General features: G+C 35.4%; 2 protein-coding genes across 2 annotated transcripts; one reads left to right on the forward strand and one right to left on the reverse strand.

Annotated features, from left to right (window-relative positions):
* The first annotated feature begins 204 nt into the window (after positions 1-204).
* On the forward strand, positions 205-8,892 carry LOC127180628 (doublesex- and mab-3-related transcription factor B1). Its single transcript, XM_051134804.1, has 4 exons — positions 205-790; positions 3,228-3,466; positions 5,577-5,703; positions 8,203-8,892. The coding sequence occupies exons 1-4, from the start codon at positions 328-330 to the stop codon at positions 8,283-8,285; spliced, it is 912 nt and encodes a 303-aa protein (XP_050990761.1). The 5' UTR covers positions 205-327; the 3' UTR covers positions 8,286-8,892.
* A 70-nt stretch (positions 8,893-8,962) lies between these two features.
* On the reverse strand, positions 8,963-14,503 carry ebna1bp2 (EBNA1 binding protein 2). Its single transcript, XM_051134815.1, has 9 exons — positions 14,292-14,503; positions 14,058-14,141; positions 11,638-11,813; positions 11,162-11,285; positions 10,572-10,661; positions 10,410-10,485; positions 10,228-10,315; positions 9,596-9,758; positions 8,963-9,476 (listed from the first exon to the last, which is right to left on the reverse strand). The coding sequence occupies exons 1-9, from the start codon at positions 14,364-14,366 to the stop codon at positions 9,429-9,431; spliced, it is 924 nt and encodes a 307-aa protein (XP_050990772.1). The 5' UTR covers positions 14,367-14,503; the 3' UTR covers positions 8,963-9,428.
* Between the last annotated feature and the right edge of the window lie 5,892 nt (positions 14,504-20,395).

Genomic DNA, 20,395 nt, shown 5'->3' on the forward strand with positions numbered 1-20,395 from the left:
TTTCTAGTTAATTTGCTTCGTGTGGTTTAAAACAAAAAAACATGTAAAAAGTATAGATTCACATGAATAGTAACAACTTTGGAAATTTACCGCTTATGGGGAATTTTCCACTGTCTGCAACTCCCAGACACGCGTAATGAGAAAGTCTGTTCTCACGCTGCTGGTGTAGCATCACGTGGATCTTTTTTTTTTTTTTTTGGCAAATGAACTGCCAATTTAAAGAATTTGGCGGACAGACCCCTGCAGACGAAATTTATTCAAATGTAACACATTGATTTTGATATTTCAAGCTATTATCGATAGTATATTTCGTGGATTTTCGTGGCGATGGCAAATATTCCAGCAGCGGCGCCAAATAATCAAATAACGTTAACCGAAGAAAGAGCGGCGCGTAGCCCGAAGTGTGCCCGCTGTCGCAACCACGGCTTCGTCGTCCAGTTAAAAGGCCATTCGGGAAAATGTCAGTTCAGGCAATGTTTGTGCTGGAAGTGTTCTCTCATTAACGAGCGGACGAGAATCCTCGCATCTCAGAGAAGGATGAGATCGGTTCAGGGACACGACTCACCGGGTGCCGATCGTCCAGTCCAAACCGCTCCATCCGGCAGAAAAACGGTCTCAACTAACGGAGTGAACGGTGAAATCGACCTCAGTGCAAGAAAGGAGAGTAATATTAAAGCGCCCGTTGATGATACAACGTACGTCGAGCTCCGCGGTGCAGTTAGCTTGAGCGCGGTTAACTGTGACGCGAAGACACCGGCGGGACCGAGCGCTCCGAGTGGCGCTATTGGAGGTTTGTGCTTTTTAATCACCAAATACTTATTAAAAATCTTATTTTCTAATCATTTTCAGTAATCTTTTAGTTTCAGTGACAACCTTTATTATAGGCCTAACTTAGGCCTATAATTTATAACAAGTATCATGTTTTGGTTGGTCATTAGCAAACATTCTAGATTATATTTGAAAAGGGATCAGAAAATCTAAATTTAACAAAAACAAAAATTAATTTTGTAATATTACTGAAAAAAATAGGCCTAATGATTTTTTAAAATTATTTTATTTATTTATTTATTTTTGCCTTAATAAAATATTTCTGCCTAAACAGACTTAGGGAAAAAAACAGGTTTTACGGGAGTCCGTAAAAAGATCAAATGTGAGGTCATAAAAGTATTAATTGGTATAACAAAAGTCTTAATTATAATTTTAATTTTTGAATTTGATCATTAATCTTCACGTGGCGATGATGTAATTACGTAAATGTTACTGTGCGTTCACACCGCCGCCGGCGAGAGCGTCAAAATTCGCTCTGGCAGCTCTGCCAACAACGCTGTAGAAAGATTCGTTGACGCTCTGACGATCGAACGCTTGGTCTTGTATTTAAAGCGGCCGCAAAGCAAACAAGCATGTTGATCTTGTGCAGACTGACCACAAAATTTAAGAAATTGTAAGAAAGTAAGAAATTGAATTGAATTGTAGTTACATGCAGTGGTGTAGTGATACCTGGAGAAGTGGGTATATGCATTAGTTATACACATGTATATACGCAAGCTTTTAATTTCCTGACATCTGGACGCAACTCTCCGCAATCCCTGACATGAACAGGCAGCATCTGGGGTGGAGGAGGACTGAGCGGGCGCGGGCGCAGCAGGCTCAACACCGGCGTCTTTACTGGGTGTTTTTAGCGAATACTTGGATTTATTCACATATGACTGGATGTGCCGGACTGTCATGGTTTTGGCTAATGCAGGACACTAGCTTACTGAATGATGCGCAGAGGGATTTCAAAGGTATACGCACAGCCGACTAATAAAATGGATATATGCCGTATAGCTGCGTGTACCCTCCACTACGCCACATGTTTGCTAACAAAATAAACCAATTAACTATACAGCCACTGTCTGTATATATTTAAGCCTAATGACATTTATCATTATTTTTTTCCGCTATTGACAATACCACCGGGGAGACCAGCTATAGAACACTTGTTTTTACTTGCAGAAAAAAAAAATTAGGCAGAGGTGACTGCTTTTATTTTAAAATATGTGACATACACCTCGTCTCCATCAGATGTCACAATTTTCGCCGCAGCTCTCTATAACACCTATTTTTCGTTTAATCCAACATGTATAGATATGTCAGAAATATTTTTCAGCAGCGACACTGTTTTGCATGCTCTGGCACTAAAGTTAGCATATGCAATTCTCGCTTATTTACCGAAAATATATAACGTTAATGCACATCAGGAACATCAACAATCTCAGACACCTTGGTCCACGCATCATTTTGCTTGGGAACTAATGTGGTCGGAACCAAAGTTTTACAGGACCGCGTTCTCTGGAATCCTCTCAAGTGGTGGACTTCTACATTCCGATTGGTTGCCGCCGAACCGCGTCATAGCTCATTACCATAAAGTTGACCTGACTTCAACTCTTCCTGACGCCCACACCGTCCAAAACGCGCCGCGCCGCTTCTCGCCGGAACTCGCCGCCGACTCACATTGAAAATGAATGACTTCCGGCCACTTTGACGCTCTGGCCGGCGGCGGTGTGAACGCACAGTAAGCGCTATTGCGCGTTCCACAGGCTCGCTGTTTCAGAGCAGTTTACAATGAATGATAATACCGTATGTTTACATCATGTTTACGTTATAATATTTATAAAGTATGTTGTGGATGGTTATAAGGGTCTGTGTTTTACCGCATTACTCTCAAACGGCTTTAACATCTCTTTTTCAAAATATCAGCTGGAAGTAAGGACATTTCAAAATAAGAGTCATTATGTATTTCGGGCTCGTTTATAACTACAAATAAAATTTAAATATTTTTTTATGGATATTATTGTTATTTTGGTTAAAGAATAAACTATTTAAAGCACGTCAACAATAAACTCTCTCCTATTATAGGAATATATTTTAGTATCTGTACAATAATCTGTTTATTATGTCTTTCTTACAACACATTATTATAGATAACAACATCAATAGACCTCTAATTTGTATATATTAATATATCAGTTTCTTTCAGTACATATTGAATAAAATATGTATTGACTATTTTAAACTTTGTCAGTCTGGTCATACAAAATATTTTTTATTTGCATAAAATTAGTTCATTCAGATGCAACCAAATGCAGCAACTTTTTTGTATTATTTATTTAGTTATTTATTTGTTTATTTATTTAAGTTATTAGAAAGTGTCACTTAATATTGTATAATACTCTATACATCCACAGATGCACCACCTTTTCCAGGAGAGTACATAATTAATGAGGCAGTTCCAGGGCAAATTTATCCAGCGGAGATGTTCACAATGCCTCTTCCATTCTACCAACATTACCCGGATAGATACATGTTCCCAGCCGTGCTGGTGACCCTGAGACCACCTGCACCGGGAGCCTTCAGGGAACATGTTGGATTTGTTCCCCTGCCACCAGGGGCGCTGTCTCATCTGCAGGAGACTCATGAATGGCAAGTATGTTTTACAGGCATGATTGTAATTCAATAAAAATAAAATTTAACAAAGAGGAATGACATTTCTAAGCATTTAAATGTACTTTGTAATATTACAATATGTACACTGACCAAAATTATAAACACAACACTTTTGTTTTGCCCCCATTTTTCATGAGCTGAACTCAAAGATCTAAGACTTTTTCTATGTACACAAAAGGCCTATTTCTTTCAAATATTGTTCACAAATCTGTCTAAATCTGTGTTAGTGAGCACTTCTTCTTTGCCGAAATAATCCATCCACCTCACAGGTGTAGCATATCAAGATGCTGATTAGACAGCATGATTATTGCACAGGTGTGCCTTAGGCTGGCCACAATAAAAGGACACTCTAAAATGTGCAGTTTTATCACACAGCACAATGCCACAAATGTTGCAAGTTTTGAGGGAGCGTGCAATTGGCATGCTGGCATGCGACCTGAGTGTGCAAATGCTCACATTCGATGGAGTCTAGCACTTTGGAGAGGTGTTCTCTTCACGGATGAATGCCGGTTTTGACTGTACAGGGCAGATGGCAGACAGCGTGTATGGCATCGTGTGGGTGAGCGGTTTGCTGATGTCAACGTTGTGGATCGAGTGGCCCATGGTGGCGGTGGGGTTATGGTATGGGCAGGCGTATGTTATGGACAACAAACGCAGGTACATTTTATTGATGGCATTTTGAATGCACAGAGATTCCGTGACGAGATCCTGAGACCCATTGTTGTGCCATTCATCCACAACCATCACCTCATTTTGCAGCATGATAATGCACGGCCCCATGTTGCAAGGATCTGTACACAATTCCTGGAAGCTGAAAACATCCCAGTTCTTGCATGGCCAACATACTCACCGGACATGTCACCCATTGAGCATGTTTGGGATGCTCTGGATCGGCGTATACGACAGCGTGTTCCAGTTCCTGCCAATATCCCTCAACTTCGCACAGCCATTGAAGAGGAGTGGCCCAACATTCCACAGGCCACAATCAACAACCTGATCAACTCTATGCGACAGACATGTCTTGCACTGCATGAAGCAAATGGTGGTCACACCATATACTGACTGGTTTTTGGACCCCCCCACCCCCCGTTTTAGAGCGGCCTTTTATTATGCGTGGCCTTTTATTGTGGCCAGTCTAAGGCACACCTGTGCAATAATCATGCTGTCTAATCAGCATCTTGATATGCTACACCTGTGAGGTGGATGGATTATTTCGGCAAAGAAGAAGTGCTCACTAACACAGATTTAGACAGATTTGTGAACAATATTTGAGAGAAATAGGCCTTTTGTGTACATAGAAAAAGTCTTAGATCTTTGGGCTCAGCTCATGAAAAATGGGGGCAACAAAAGGGTTGCGTTTATAATTTTGGTCAGTGTAAATAAATAATATGCATGTAGTTTTTATCTTAATAAATTAGCTATGCCTGAATGGGCATTATAAAAAAATCTTAGGGTTCAGGGTTCACAGGAGTCCTTAAAAGTCTAAAATTCAGTTTGATTACATTTAAGGCCATAAAAGTTTATTATAAAAGTTTTAATTAGCTTTTACTATATTTTTGATTAAAGAAAGCAGCCTTGCTGAGCATAAGAGACTTACTGGTTAATGGTTAATTATTTATTTGCTCTTTCCCCTTAGTTACACATTTAAATAACATTTTATCACTTTATCCAAACTTCTGATCAAGGGGCTTCAAAACTGCCACAGTGATACTTTGGGCGGCTATCACTTTCAAGAAAAAATGAGGAGAAAGAGAAAATGTCTATTTCTTATTCTCTTCATCTTGTGCAGTCGACTTGCACTATGTGAAAGCCTGAAACACCAAAGCTAGTTTAACTTCTTTGATGTTCTTTTTCTAATCACTTCATTTTCTATAATCTGCACAAACGGCAGTCCTACGATATCAGGCTGTGGCCCACAGTATTATAGCTGTGTAACTCATTAGATTTTTCAGAGGTTATCAAAAGCTTAGGGAACAATGTCAATCAACAGGAAGATCAAGTTTATGAATGTTTCTTCAAAGTTTAGCTCTGTCCTAGACTTTCTCAGCAAAAAGTCTAAGTCTGTTTTTTCTGTTCCTGTGTTTCTGGAGATCCATGTTCCACACTATAGTCCGTACCCAGTACCACCATATCCCGGGTATTCCCACCATTCACAGAGTCACATGGAGGGACAGCAAGGAAGATCTGAGCTTCCTCCTCAAGTCACAAATGTCCCAGGTATTAAATACTGAAACTGTACATTTACTTTTGATTATTCTGACAAAACTATGTGGAAGGACAGGGTTTCTGTGGGTCTTAATTTACCCTTACACAAATTAATGCCTTAAAAAGGACTTTAATTAGAGCAAAAAAAATCATAAAGTCATGCCATCTTCCTCGGTATTTATGTCTCGTTTTCCAGTACAAATATCTATGCATCCTTAAATCACAATGCATTTACTTATGATGCAAAATGTAGTAGTTTAGGTCTAAATTTCTGAGAAATTTAATGAAATTTAGTGAGTTTATGCTTAAAACAAGAGCAAATATCTGTCAGCGAGGAATGAAATTGCCTATTTGTTCTTGTTTTGTCATAAACTCACTTCATTTTGATCAATTTCTCAGAAAACTAGACTTAAATTACCATATGTCATTTTGCTTCTCAGTGTATATTAATGAAACATTTGTGTTGGAAAACAAGAAAAATTGTGAAGAGAAAGTTATTCCATACTGTAGTTAATGAAATTAAATAATAATGGAGATCTGTTGTATTTTGAAACTCTTGCTAAATAACTCATTTTCTGCTCCCTACTAACATTTACAGTTAGAGAACATATTACAACCATTCAGTTTGGTCCTAAAAGTTTCTTAATTTGGTTTTAAAGATGTCTTAAATTAACCTTTATAAAACCTGCAGAAACTCTGAAAGGAAATCAAACACCTTATACTTTTCATTCCAAATTCATATTAGGTCAGTTCAGTCAGATCACACCGTACTGTTTATGACATATTTGCTCCGTGTATTAGACTGAATTGAGCTAAATATCAATCATAGTGAGTGATTTTAGCTGGTTATGTATGATGGTTTATGCTAAAAAAATAAGTATATGATACCTAGCAAAACCTTGTAATACACTACAATTATTAAAAATAAGTTAAAACCTTTTACTGATACAGTAATCATCTTGTCAGATTAAAAAAGGCTTAAACTAGATACAGCTGAGGTCAAAAGTTTACATAGACCTTGCAGAATCTGCAACATATTAATTATTTTACCAAAATGCATACAAAATGCATGTTATTTTTTTTTTTGTACTGACCTGAATAAGATGTTTTACATAAAAGATATTTACATATAAACCACAAGAGAAAATAATAGTTGAATTTATATATATATATTAAAAAAAAGACCCCGTTCAAAAGTTTACATACACTTGATTATTAATACTGTGTTGTTACTTGAATGATCCACAGCTGTGTATTTTTTGTTTTGTTTTGTTTAGTGATAATTGTTCATGAGTCCCTTGTTTGTCCTGAACAGTTAAACTGTCTGCTATTCTTCAGAAAAATCCTTCAGGTCCCACAAATTCTTCTATATTTCAGCATTTTTGCGTATTAGAACCCTTTTTAATAATAACTATGATTTTGAGATCCATCTTTTCACACTGAGGACAACTAAGGGGCTCTATTAAAGAAAGTTTAAATGCTCACTGATACTCCACAATGCATTAAAAGCTAGGGGTGTAAACTTTTTGAATTTGAAGATCAGGGCAAATTTAACTTATTTTGTCTTCTGGGAAACATGTAAGTGTAAAAAAAAATAATAATACTTTTTTCACAATAAAAAAAATGCACTGCAAAAATGCTGAAAAACCAAAGAATTTGTGGGACCTAAATGAAGAACAGCAGGCAGTTTAACTGTTCAGGACAAACAAGGGCCTCATGAACAACTATCACTAAATAAATACACACAGCTGTGGATTTTCAGGTAACAACACAGTATTAAGAATCAAGAACTTGATTCTTTGGAACAGGGTCATTTTTATAAATTCAACTATTTTCTCTTGTGGACTCCTATGCGAAATACCTTATTCAGGTCAGTACTAAATAAAAACATGCATTTTGTATGATCCTTCTTATTTTGGTAAAATAATTAACATTTTGTTGGGATCTCACAGCCCACTGCAAAAAAATGCTTTTCTTACTTAGATTTTACTTAGATTGTCTTGTTTCCAGCCAAAATACCTACAATTCTAAAAATTAAGAAGGATTTTCTAAACAAGCGAAAATTATTGTTTTGTTTTCAGAAATAAAACTAGTCAAAATTAAGTGAGTTTTTGCTTGAAACAAGCAAATTAATCTTGTTTTCTGCTTGAAATAAGATTATTTTGCTTACCCCATTGGCAGATCATTTTGCTTGTTCTAAGCAAAAAAACCCACTTAAATTTGTTGTCTTTTTTTCTGAAAACAAGACAATAATTTTTGCTTGTCTAGAAAATCCTTCTTGATTTAAAATTTTTTTAGATATTTTGGCTGGAAACAAGATAAAAAATCTAAGTAAGAAAAGCATTTTTGCAGTGTGATGAAATCCACTATGTTAACGTTTTTTAAAAAAATTAGTACATTTTAATCACAGTATAACCACTTTAATGTTCATTAGATGTTTTGATATAATCAGTTGGTGTCAGATTTCCCCTAATTTTTCATATTGCTCATCGTTCTGTTTGCTTAACACAGAAAGTCAAGTTTGTGGAATCCAGCAAACAGATGCTGTACCTGCAGACAGACTTTCCTCAGGGAAAGCAGATGAGAACAAATGAGACCTTCAGTTTTTATGTCAACTGATACCACGTCATTTGTACAAGACATGCATACATTGATTCCTTTTCAAAAACATTTCTTTTTCTTCTTCCAAAAGCATTTATGATGCATGTTCATTAAAGTGACAATGTTGTATTCATGATTTACAGCTAAAATCAATGCCATTTTTGTTCCGGCAACCGTTTGACATTCGTTTTACACTACAGTCAGTTGATTATAGCATCAGTCTTCATTTGCTGTTGCAGTTTTTACATTTGACAGGTTAGAAAGTTGAATACCTGTTGTTTGTATTGTTTTGGGGAAAGTAGAGACATGTTCTTTCCCTAAATCTGGAAGTGTTTGATGAATAAACTTAAATTCTGAAGATTTAGTGCCTTTTTGATTGCTTAACTGAAGCAGCTCTTGACTCTTATTTCTTTTCCCTGTGTAACTCAGACACGGTGTGATCCTGTTTGTAAAGAGACATTAAGATTCCCAGGATGAACATCTCACTTCATTTGCTTATCTGAACCCAGACGGCACAGGAACGACACTGTCAGATTACTACAACCAGGACCAGTGGGCAGATAAACTAATTACAATCTCATGAATATTAATGAGCTCCTCTGGCTCAGAGCAGCGATGAATGTAAAACTCAGATCCGCTGTGTGCCAAATTCAAATTTGTGTACAAAATGTAAGCAGACAAAGCAGTATGTTTATTCCCATTGCAAATACAAACATTTCTGTGAATTGATTTGCTGATGCACTGTGCACTTGCTGGACCCAGACATGTAGGGGAAAATTAGCTTTACAGGCTGTCTCTTTACATACAAAAAACATTTAAGATACAGATGCACATCTATGGAAAACTTATCAATTAAATATTTTTTTAAATGGAAAGAATTATGGTCGTGTCTAAATGCAGCGTCAGCACCCCGAATGGTTTTAACATTAGTCCGCTAAATACAAATATAAAATAATAAAATCTGAAACATTTGTTTTCAGGCAGTATGGAGAAGTCTTCTGGAAATTAAAAAGGTGTTCGTCAGGGGAAAAAAAAAAACAGCCATGACTTCACCCACGTAATAGGAAATAGAGATAAAAAAAGTCTTTTAATGGCACAATCCATTTGAGTGAGAGGTACTAATGGGAAGATACAGCTCATTTGCGTGCCTTCATTTTCTTCCTTGCCTCCTTCCCTGGCCGTTTCTATTTAAAACAAAACAAAAAAGCGAGAGATGATTACGTGAGGGGAATTCTTTAAAAATGTTAGAATAAAACAATACTAATTTAAAAAAAAAAAGAAAAGCATTTAATAGAACACTTACATTCTTGCCTCCTTTGCCGAAATTTTTCCCACCTTTCCCATGAGCCATTTTGGCCTTGAACCCTGAGACGTCGTCATGGCTGTCTTTGGTGTTCCATTTGCTGCCCTTCTTCCTGCCTCCAAAGCCAAACTTCTTCTCCTTGTATTTCCTCTTAGCATTCAGACTAAAAGCAACAATGAATATTACAAATAACGAAAAATAATAAACAGTAATAATATACAGTTGAAGTCAAAAGTTTACATACACCTTGCAGAATCTGCAAAATGTTATTTACCAAAATAAGAGGAATTTTTATTTAGTACTGACATGAATAAGACATTTCACACAAAAGATGTTTACATATAGTTGACAACAGAAAATAATAGTTGAATTTATAAAAATGACCCTGTTCAAAAGTTAACATACACTTGATTCTTGATTCATGAATTAGGTTGACAGAATTAGACTTGAACAGATAAATGTAGACTAAACCCAAATAAATACACAAAAACAAAACAACTGCATTTAACGAAATATTTCACAGAAAGGAAAACCTAAAATAATGCCTCACAGAGACATTGTATTAAAAAAGAACCTTGTTATCTAGTTTGACAACAGCTTAAGTACTTCATTAATGTAGTATAATTGCTTACCTTTTTTTGTTTACTTGCTTTTTCGCTGCTGATCCTTTCTGTCTCTGATCCTGATCTCCTTCCAGGAAGTCCAATTTATCTGTCATTCCTGTGGGACAAAAGGGGGGGTGAAAATTTGCTCCACAAATATAGAATATAAAACTAAAACCACACAATCTTTGTAAATACGTGAAAAAATGTACCTTTTTGATACTTCTTTACAGCTGATAGCATTGCCTTCTTCTGTTTCTGTCTGTTCTGAATCACCTGCGTTTGAACCTGTAGAGCCAGAGATTTAAAAGCAGGTCTGTCAAGCACCCAAAAACATCATTCTGGGAGAATCTGGGAGCGGTTTTAAAACTGACCTTTTTGCCATATTTCCTCTGTTCTCTGAGCTTCTTGGCCTTTTCTGACTTCTCCATTGCAGCTTGCTTGAGAATAAGCTTTTTCCTAATCTGTTAAAAACAAAAAAAGTGGAAAATTATGATTTTTAATTGACAGACAGTGAAACTGAATTAATCTGATAAAACATTATGACAAAGTAAAACAACTTTTTTTACTTTAAAGATATATGCACCTGGCTGACATTTTTATTTACGCATATGTTCTTGTCTTTTATGCTCACAGAGATGCATTATTTGATCAAACAAACAAACAAACAAACAAAAAAAAACACAGTACAAGCTATGATAATATTATGAAATCACTCTAAAATGCTGATTTGATGCTCGAGAAACATTCCTCATTATCATCATACTCATTAACATCTAAATGCCTTTACTATCAACTCTGATTCAATCAATCCTTGCTTAACAAAAATGCAACTTTTAAAAAAAATAATTAAAATCTATTACTGACCCCAAACCTTTAAACTGTAGCATATATTCTCGTGGACAAAATGCTTTCTATAAAAACTGGTCGGCACGTCAAGGCAACCGAGCGCTCATTTTCTCACCTTCTGCATGTGCTGATCGGTCTTGGCCATCTCTGCAAAGTAATCTTCAGGTCTCTTGGTAGGAATTTTAAACTTATGCAGTTTTGGCAGCGCCGATAAAACGGTTGCTTGGGCCTGTCGGTAGCTGAAACATGCCAGTTAACATGAAACATACTGAAGCACTGTAAGAAGACAGTTTTCAAATATAATAAATTGTGTAAAGTATTGTTAAGTTGCATGTCTTAAGTAGCATGGCTTTATTTGTATATTTTTCTTTATTCTATTTGGACAACTTTAAAGGTGACTTTCTCAATTTTTTTTTTTGCACCTTTATTCAGCTTTCAGATGATGTATAAATCATTATCACCGTTTTGTGGTCCAGGAGATATAGATATATATATATTGTGCAGCCCTAAAAACAGGTGTAATATTATACATAAGCACACAAAATAAGCCGAGTAGCATCCTTGTTCTACATGACCAAGTCACATACTCACAAGTACATCTCCCTCTGAAAGTCATCCTCTGCATTGATTTCTTCACTGCCTTCTGGTTGGTGTGGTTTGCCCTCCGCTTTTGCAACGATGTCAACAGCGGGGTAGTTAGTGAGGTCCAGCCTTTCATCCCACGGCAGGTTCTTCTTAAAGTCAGCCAGACATTTCTTTAGACCCTCCTGAATGATGTAGAATAAAATCATTAAAGATGTTGTATATTATTTTTCAACAAATCACAGTTCAGTTCGTACACTACCAGTCAAAAGTTTTCGAACAGTAAGAATTCTCTTCTGCTCACAAAGCCTGCATTTATTTGCTCCAAAATACAGCAAAAGCAGTAATATTGTGAAATATTTTTTACTATTTAAAATAACTGCTTTCTATTTGAATATATTCTCAAATGTAATTTATTCCTATGATCAAAGCTACATTTTCAGCATCATTCCTCCAGTCTTCAGTGTCACATGATCCTTCAGAAATCATTCCAATATTCTGATCTGCTGTTCAAGAAACATTTACTATTACTACTACTATAATTATTATCATCAATATTTAAAACTGTGGAGTATGTTTTTTCAGGATTCTTTGATGAATAGAAAGATCCGAAGATTAGAATTTATCTGAAACAGAAAGCTTTTGTAACATTGTACACTATACTTCATATCATTTTTATTTATTTATTTGAAAAGAAATTATAGAAATCAATACTTTTATTTAGCAAGGATGCTTTAAATTGATCAAAAATGATGATAAAGACACTTATACTGTTACAGTATACTGTTACTGTTATTTCTATTTCAGATAAATTCTGCTCTTCCGAACTTTTGATTCAACAAAGAAACCTGAAAAAATTCTGTTAGGCTAATTTCCACATCAGTGTTGGGGGTAATGCATTATAAGTAATGCAAGTTATGAAATATTATTTTTTCCAAGTAACTAGTAAAGTAACGCATTACTTTTTAATTTCTAAGAAAATATCTGAGTTACTTTTTTTCAAATAAGTAACACCAGTTACTTTTCCCCCCTATTTATTGATTTAAAGCTCTTCTGTCCCCAAGTTGAGAGAAATCGGGAGTAAGATGTTAGTTGTAGATTAAATGTGAACATGCATTAATTCATCTCACTTACGAAAAACAGATTTAGTATTCCTCAAAATGAATAAAAACAGTGAAATTCAACTCAGACTGTGACGCAAACCTGCAAAATTAAATGTTAAATAATACAAATATCCTTTATGCATTTAATACCATTTTATCAACCGGTGTCTTTGCTGCCGACCTTCAATGATCCAATTCAACCATACTAATAAGAAAAAATTACTCAAGATAATCTAACATTTGTTTTCCTTTTTTTTTTTTTTTTTTTATTTCTGAAGAGTTGATATTTTTCTTCTGCGACCTACTGTACAGATGTTAATGTACTTTTCTCAAAGCCTGAGGCTTTTGGTGTGAAAAGGCTTTTAGATTTGCCAAAAATAGAACTTTTTATATTATAAACAAACAAGCAAGCCCTGCCCAGATTTAGAAAGTAACACAAAAGTAAAGTAACGCATTACTTTCCATAAAAAAGTAACGTAATTAGTTACTAACTCAATATTGTAATGCATTACTTTTAAAAGTAAATTCCCCAACACTGTTTAACATAATAATAATAGTAACAAATCAGAATATTACAATGTTTTCTGAAAAATCATGTGACTGGAGTAATCATGCTAAAAATTCAGCTTCGATATCACAAGAATAAATTACATTTTAAAATATAAATTATTTTAAATAATAAAAATATTTTAAAATGACTGTTTTTGCTGTACTTTGGATCAAATAAATGCAGGCTTGGTGAGCAGAAGAGACTTCTTTAAAAACATTAAAAATCTTACTGTTCAAAAAAGCTTTTGACTGGTAGTGTACATCATTATAAACCCTACAGTGTCATACTTGATATAAATTTCTAATACCTCTAAATTAGCAACATTATCAAGTTTTTTAAAACTACTAATTGATTGAAGGAACGTAGGTTTACTTGATTATCCATACATGTTTTACAAAAGTAATGTAGAAAAATATACATTATCTATATGCATTTTATGTAAGTAGTCTGTTACACTGTTATAAGGATCTCGCTGATTTACATTTCAAACTATGAGAATCTCAACTGTTGGTTATATGCTGGTTATATATTTCAGCATGTACACCAAGACTGCATATTTTTGCTCAGTTGAGATGTTTTGTTTTCTTTAATCGTGAGTATTCTCCTATATTACACCATACGAGCTATAAAATGCTTATGCATCATACTTGAAACAAAACATAAAACACATCCACAACCTGATTTTTTAAATCAATTCGCCTAAAGATTAAATAAAACTAAAAAACCTGTTGCTTGTTTCATTTCATATGTCAGACTTTACAGGATAAAATACTCACCACATTGTTGATGGCCTTCTTTGGCTCAAACAGAGGAACATTCAATCCAGGTTTAAGCAAACCCTTGGCGAAAGCTTCTTGCAGCTGGTTAGAGACAATTGTATGACACGAACATGTTATGCAAACGTACTATTTCAGATTTTTACCTCCTTGTCGACTTCTATAGCATGACAAGGTGTCGTAATGTAAAACAGCACTGCCTGAACAAAACGCATAAATGCACCATATTCTTACCTCTCCGTCTGATAATACTTCGTCGTCTTCCTCGGACTCTAACCCCAACTGGGGATCCTCATCTACTTCTACCATTGTACACGAACACTGAACAAGAATTAGAAAAATAAATAGAGTAACAGAAGAATTCACAACATCCCACAGATTCACGTGTAGACAGCAATGTTTCTCGTGTGTGTGCGTAACATTAAACTCCTGACGGAAACAGAGAACGACAAAAGAAAGGTTCCGCTGCTGGAACACTTGCCGCCTTGTTCTCCAGGTTTATTGCAGGGTAACGGCATAAGGGCATAATCTTTAATTCTATGTTTAAAAAATATAACAAAAAAGCTTTTAAACCCAAGAGTTATTAACTCCCCCTCAGGATTCAGGTAAAAATAACGTTAGACAGGGGAATCTGTAGCCTACAGCAAAAACACCATTATATATAAACAAACAACCGAATACACTTCAGTTTATATATTACTATTTATTGTTTATTTACAGCATTAAATTATAATGTATATGTATAGAGGTTGTAAGCACTTATAGTCTTTTAAATATTCATAAAGGCCTTCTTTTTAGATTCTTTCAATATAATTTGAATGGTTTTAGAAACCATAAAAAGCCCTTTTCATTCAAAGTTGTTTGTTTTCATCATTATTATTTTGCAAATCTGAAAACGCTTAATTTTATATATCTTACTTGATGGTCTCATCTCGTAATTATACAGTATATTGGTGTAGGCTACCATGGATCTACAAATTAACTGGTTCTATGCGTGTATTTGTTAAGCTTTTTAGCCACTGATTAGAAAAATATTAGACGTAAGATTTCATATTAGTCACCTTGTGGCCCATTTCCACACAATGCACTGGACAGTTATGTCCTGTTTTGTCTTGGCTGTTTAGACTTGACAATTATTAGCCACTTTTATTGGTGCTGCCAGATATATGTGATATGTGCAACTGATACTGAACTGTACAACTGATCAACTGATTTAATTTTCCTTTGATTCCTGTTGCAGGTTTATGAAAGGATTTATTGCCCCCTATGGGCAGATTTTGAAGCATACTTAATATATCCTGTTGTCTGTGTGTGTCAATGTCATGTCATGAGGGCCTTGGCATTATAGATACAATAAACATAATTTATTTATACAAAGAGAATTGTAGATGTATTTATGTGAAGTGTTGTAGATGTGTCTTCAGCTGTTTCTTGAGGTGAATAAAGGTTGTAAAATGTTACTTTGTACTTTGCTGTGATGAAACCACCAGGCAGCAGCGCTCGTTCACTGACTGTAGATGATGTGCTAGAACAGGGGTTCTCAACCTTTTGCAAGCTGGGCCCCCCCCAAAGCTGGTTCATTGCAGTTGGCATTATCGGCGGCCATGCGCATGCGCGATTCATTTGCAGCCTGGACGCGGAGGGGTGTGTGTCTCCTCTCTGCTCTGAGTGCTGCGCGAGGCTACTGAGAGACTGACCGCCTGTGAGTGCTTTTGGACGGGAGAGGGGCTCACGGCAGCACCCGCTGCTCGTTGAGCACAGTAGGCCTAACTATAGGGTGATTCGTGCTTCCGAGTCTCCAAACACCACAAAAGTCTCCAAAAACACCAGTAAAAATCACTGGATTTGTCGCTTTTGACAAAAAATAAATAAATAAATAAAAATAAAAGTCGCCAGGAGGATGATTTGTTTGTGTTATAATCAGTGCTTGAAGTCTATTTTGTCAAAAGAAATGTTCTTGATTACAAGAAAAATACAGATTGTTCTTGTTGTGATTTATTTTGTCTTTCCTTTATACAGATTTAAATAGTTTCGTTTTCGAAGTACTCTAAATTATATCAGTGATTCTCCGATGTTAAATATGATCAAGAATTATTTTATTTCGATCTACAGTGTAATAGAAGTTAAGAAAAATATTAGCCTATAGCCCTAAATATATAGATTACAAGCCAATTCCTTTTTTCTTAACTTTTAACTTCTTCTAAAAATTATCAAGAATATTAAATCAACTCAATAGGCTAAAGAATTTTCTTATACAAACTTAACGAATGCACTTCAAAACGAAGTTTTCATATATAAATTCAGGAATCACGAATATGACAAAATAATATTATTTTTTATATATTAGTTGTATAGCTATAATAGTTGTATCAAATGAATAAGGAAATTATGCCTTGAATTTATTAAGTAATGTTTAATTTCGTTCGTTTCGCTCTCTGGAAATGTAAAGAAAAATACCGTTTTTACTTGGAATTCGTTTTTAATCCCTGGTTTTAAACAAGGATATACATGAGATAATTTATATATTATTGCTTGAATATTTCCTATAAATTACAAAGGTTTAATTGGAATCTTTATTTCAAACGACCCGACCGCCGCGACCCGAATATCATTAAAAATATTTTTGGATGACTCGTAACTGCGGGTAACCGCGGGTGACCGCAAGCACCCGCTCATTTTGGATCAACCCGCGCATCACTGATCAAACAAATGAGCGCCGTTTTCTAAAGTCTATGAGCGCAGCACACACAAATAAACTAAATTGACATACTGCAGTTAAATTTCAAAATGTGGTGTTTTTATATTTATAACATTTGAATACAGTTCAGCAACATACATCACACGACCTGACGACCAAGAGAGCTGACAATTGACCATCACTTAATTTCACCTCACGATTGAAAATGTGACACTGATTTCATATGACAGTTCAACAAACAAGTTAATAATATTAAGTCACTTATATTTTTTGATGAAATAATGACTGTTTTGGTCTATTTTAGCAGCGAAAATAGATCCGATGAATCCAAACAAAGATCACGAATTTGCTTCTTTTTTTTTTTTTGTGTTTTTTTTTGCTCCCATCCTGTAGCCTACTCGCCCCACCGGTTGAGAACCACTGTGCTAGAAGGTGCTGTATATTTGTGGAAGGATATTGAGGTAAGACGGTGCTGTTGTCCAGTTGCATTCCTTAGGGCCAACAACAAACCTTGAATCTGATACGGGAAACTACTGGAACGAGACCAAGAGGGATGTGATGTTGAGTCCTTTTTGGTTGATTAAACATCAGATGTGCAGCCGTGTACCATCTTTTGCAGTGGTGTAATTGCACTGGACTGAAGGCTGGTTAATGGATCATTGCAGTAGTCCAGTCCTCCACAGTCATGCGGTTAGGATGTCACTGTGCTGGCTGGTGTTTATGTTGACCCCAGTTGTATTGTGACATTATGGTTGACTGATGGATGAGATGTAGTCTCTGTAATTATTAGGTCAGAAAGTGTGGATAGGAAGTTCTGGTGGTTTACCATGTCAACAGTTTTTTTTGAAGCAGTGGAGTTGCTCTAAATGTGTTGCTTTTTGTGAGAGCAGGTAAGTCTGTTGGAGTGATACAGCATCTTGTAAAATAAGGAAGGGTGGATGGACGGATGGAGAGACATCAGTCTTCATAAGAGGAGAGACTCCTGTGGGCATTGGCTGATTGTGAAGAATAAAGAACTTGCTGCTGTTGGTCTGTTAGAAGAATAAGAAGTGGGAAATGGAAAGATAGCTATTGGTGGTTGGTCCAGATGTTAATGTCATTGAGTAACATTCTCAGAGGAAAAAGCACAGCAGCAGCAGCAGCATGTCTAGCATCTCAATGAAGTTGCCCTGTTTACCTGGAATTTAGTGCGATATTCAATAAGATGCCATACAAAAGATGTTTGACTGTAGAAAGCAGAGAGAGAAGAGCAAACCTTTTCTACTGTTTCTGTAACTCCAGATTCTCCAGCTTGCACAGTTAGAAAGTGATGATTTCCCACTAAATGGCCTTGTTTAAACAATATTGTTAAATAGTGCATGTAATTTAGGTTTTGGAATAGAAAAGTTGTGTTACCGTGCCAGTTTAAAGTTTCCACATGACCCTTCTTGACACATTTTCCATTGTGGTTCACTCAGTTGCATGCAGATGAAGAGATGTAAGCATGGAAAAAACACAGAAGACCAGTATCAGATATACAATGATTTTAACACACGCTGATTGTATTGTAATAAATGTGCACAATGTTAATTAAAAGCCTTTAAATTGAGTTTTTACAGCTTGTGTTTAAGCAAACAATAACTATTACCTTTTATTTGTTTGCTGACATGACTCTTCTTCCACATTTACCATTGTGGTCCAGCAACTCAAACAGTGGACGAGAGAGTCATTCACAGAAATAAACAGTACACCAGTATCAATGTTAGTAATTTTTCAGACAAAAGATTTAAGCTGCACTTTAACATGCATTAATACAATGTTCTCATGTATTTATATGCAAGTTTAAATAAACATTTGGGTTACTGAACTTACCATGTTCATTATGTTCTGTGAATTTTCGCAGCAGCATGAGGATGGAAAGCGTCATTCACAACAAAGCGGAGAGAAGACCGGTATTACAGATATTTAAAATATGTATGTTATTGTGATGTTCATTTTAACTTAAGTTAATGATTATTTTATGTGTTTCTGTAAAGATCTATCTTCAAGGGAATACGGATAACTTGTTCTTCCGAGTCGCACACAAGAACTACAACAGCACTGTGTTCCAATGTATGACGTTATAACAACAGTAGAACGTTCAGGTACATTTAAATGAACATACTGTATCTGCAGCTCAACCTGTCCATTAGGATACCATTGGCCTGTTGTTCAGAGGAGCCAGGAGCTAAAATAGCTCAAATCACACACGTAGTGCAGAACAAGCGTCATGCCCTGGTGAAAAAACCAGCATATACTGGTAGGTATGTTTTGATGCTGGTTTATGCTGGTCCTTTGCTGGTTTTTGCTGGTCATGTTGCTGGTCAAGGACCAGCATGAACCAGCAAAGGACCAGCTTAAACCAGCTAAAGACCAGCTTAAACCAGCATCAAAACCTACCTAACCAGCATTCCAGCATCAAAACATACCTACCAGCATATGCTGTTTTTTTCACCAGGGTGATTAATGGCCTGGACAGTATGGATACAGTATTTAGTACAGACATTACACTTTTTATTACACAATAATAAAAGTCATACCTTAGACACATTAAGACTCGTGCTACATTTAAAGCTCAATTTAAATGTTCGTACTTGGAGTTTTAAAAAAGCAGATAAATATCATTATGTAATAAAGCCAAATACATTATTATATGGTTCATAAACGCATGCAATCACTTCAGCACTAGTTAAACGGAGAAGAGACTGGATATCAAAAGGGTTTCTTAGTTATTTGCATCACACCAGTTAATTACTTTTCAAGCTAGTTGCATAAAAATAGCCAGACTGAATGTTTGGATCCAAACGCAAGAGGGCAGCAGAGCATCATTTACTGCGCTCATCACTAACACTGAAAGACCACTGAACTCTAAAAACTTCAAAACTAAATTTTGTTTCAAAGTCATTTTTAAAATGGGCGGTGTCAGCCCATTTCACTGGCTCATAACTTTATTGAGGGTGTCGGGATGATGTCTGTCACGTCCTACTTTGTATGGGCGCTGTCATGATTTCTATGTTTTATATAATAGCCTATATTTTATAGTATATTATTCTATATTTTATGGTAACACTTTACAATAAGGTTCATTACTTAACATTAACTAACTTCTTTAGTTAATATGTACTAAGAATGAACAATACCTTTACAGCATTTATTAATCTTAGTTATTTTAAGCATTTACTAATGCATTATTAAAATCAGAAGTTGTGCATTAGGTTATAATACACTGTGATCTAGCAAACTAACAACGAACAACTGTATTTTCAGGTTAATAAATGCTGTAATGTATTGCTCATTGTTTGTTCATGTTAGTTAATACATTAATGTTAACAAATGGAACCTTACTATAAAGTGTTACCATTTTTATTATATCACGTATGTAATAAGCTTGAATATTATTATTTATCACTTATTTTCCTTTATTATAGGTGTAAGTCATATTTTTTTGGACACATGTTGATAATAAAATAAAAGTGGATGACTAAACACGCTTTAATTTTGGCAGCCATAAATAATGTATTTCTAGGGCTATAAAAAGTATTTATAATTTGACGTAAATAATCATATTGTCAATGTTTACAGACAGACTAGTTTTGGGGGCGGTGTTATGGGCGTGGTTTGT

Source organism: Labeo rohita, chromosome 2, assembly GCF_022985175.1.
Source record: "Labeo rohita strain BAU-BD-2019 chromosome 2, IGBB_LRoh.1.0, whole genome shotgun sequence".
NCBI lineage: Eukaryota > Metazoa > Chordata > Actinopteri > Cypriniformes > Cyprinidae > Labeo > Labeo rohita.

Coding starts and splice junctions, on each gene's coding strand:
- LOC127180628 (XM_051134804.1), top strand. CDS start 328: ATGGCAAATATTCCAGCAGCGGCGCCAAATAATCAAATAACGTTAACC. Junction 791..3,227: donor TCCGAGTGGCGCTATTGGAG/GTTTGTGCTTTT, acceptor ATACATCCACAG/ATGCACCACCTTTTCCAGGA. Junction 3,467..5,576: donor AGGAGACTCATGAATGGCAA/GTATGTTTTACA, acceptor GTGTTTCTGGAG/ATCCATGTTCCACACTATAG.
- ebna1bp2 (XM_051134815.1), bottom strand. CDS start 14,366: ATGGTAGAAGTAGATGAGGATCCCCAGTTGGGGTTAGAGTCCGAGGAA. Junction 14,142..14,291: donor AAGTATTATCAGACGGAGAG/GTAAGAATATGG, acceptor GTCTCTAACCAG/CTGCAAGAAGCTTTCGCCAA. Junction 10,662..11,161: donor CCGATCAGCACATGCAGAAG/GTGAGAAAATGA, acceptor TGTTTTTAACAG/ATTAGGAAAAAGCTTATTCT.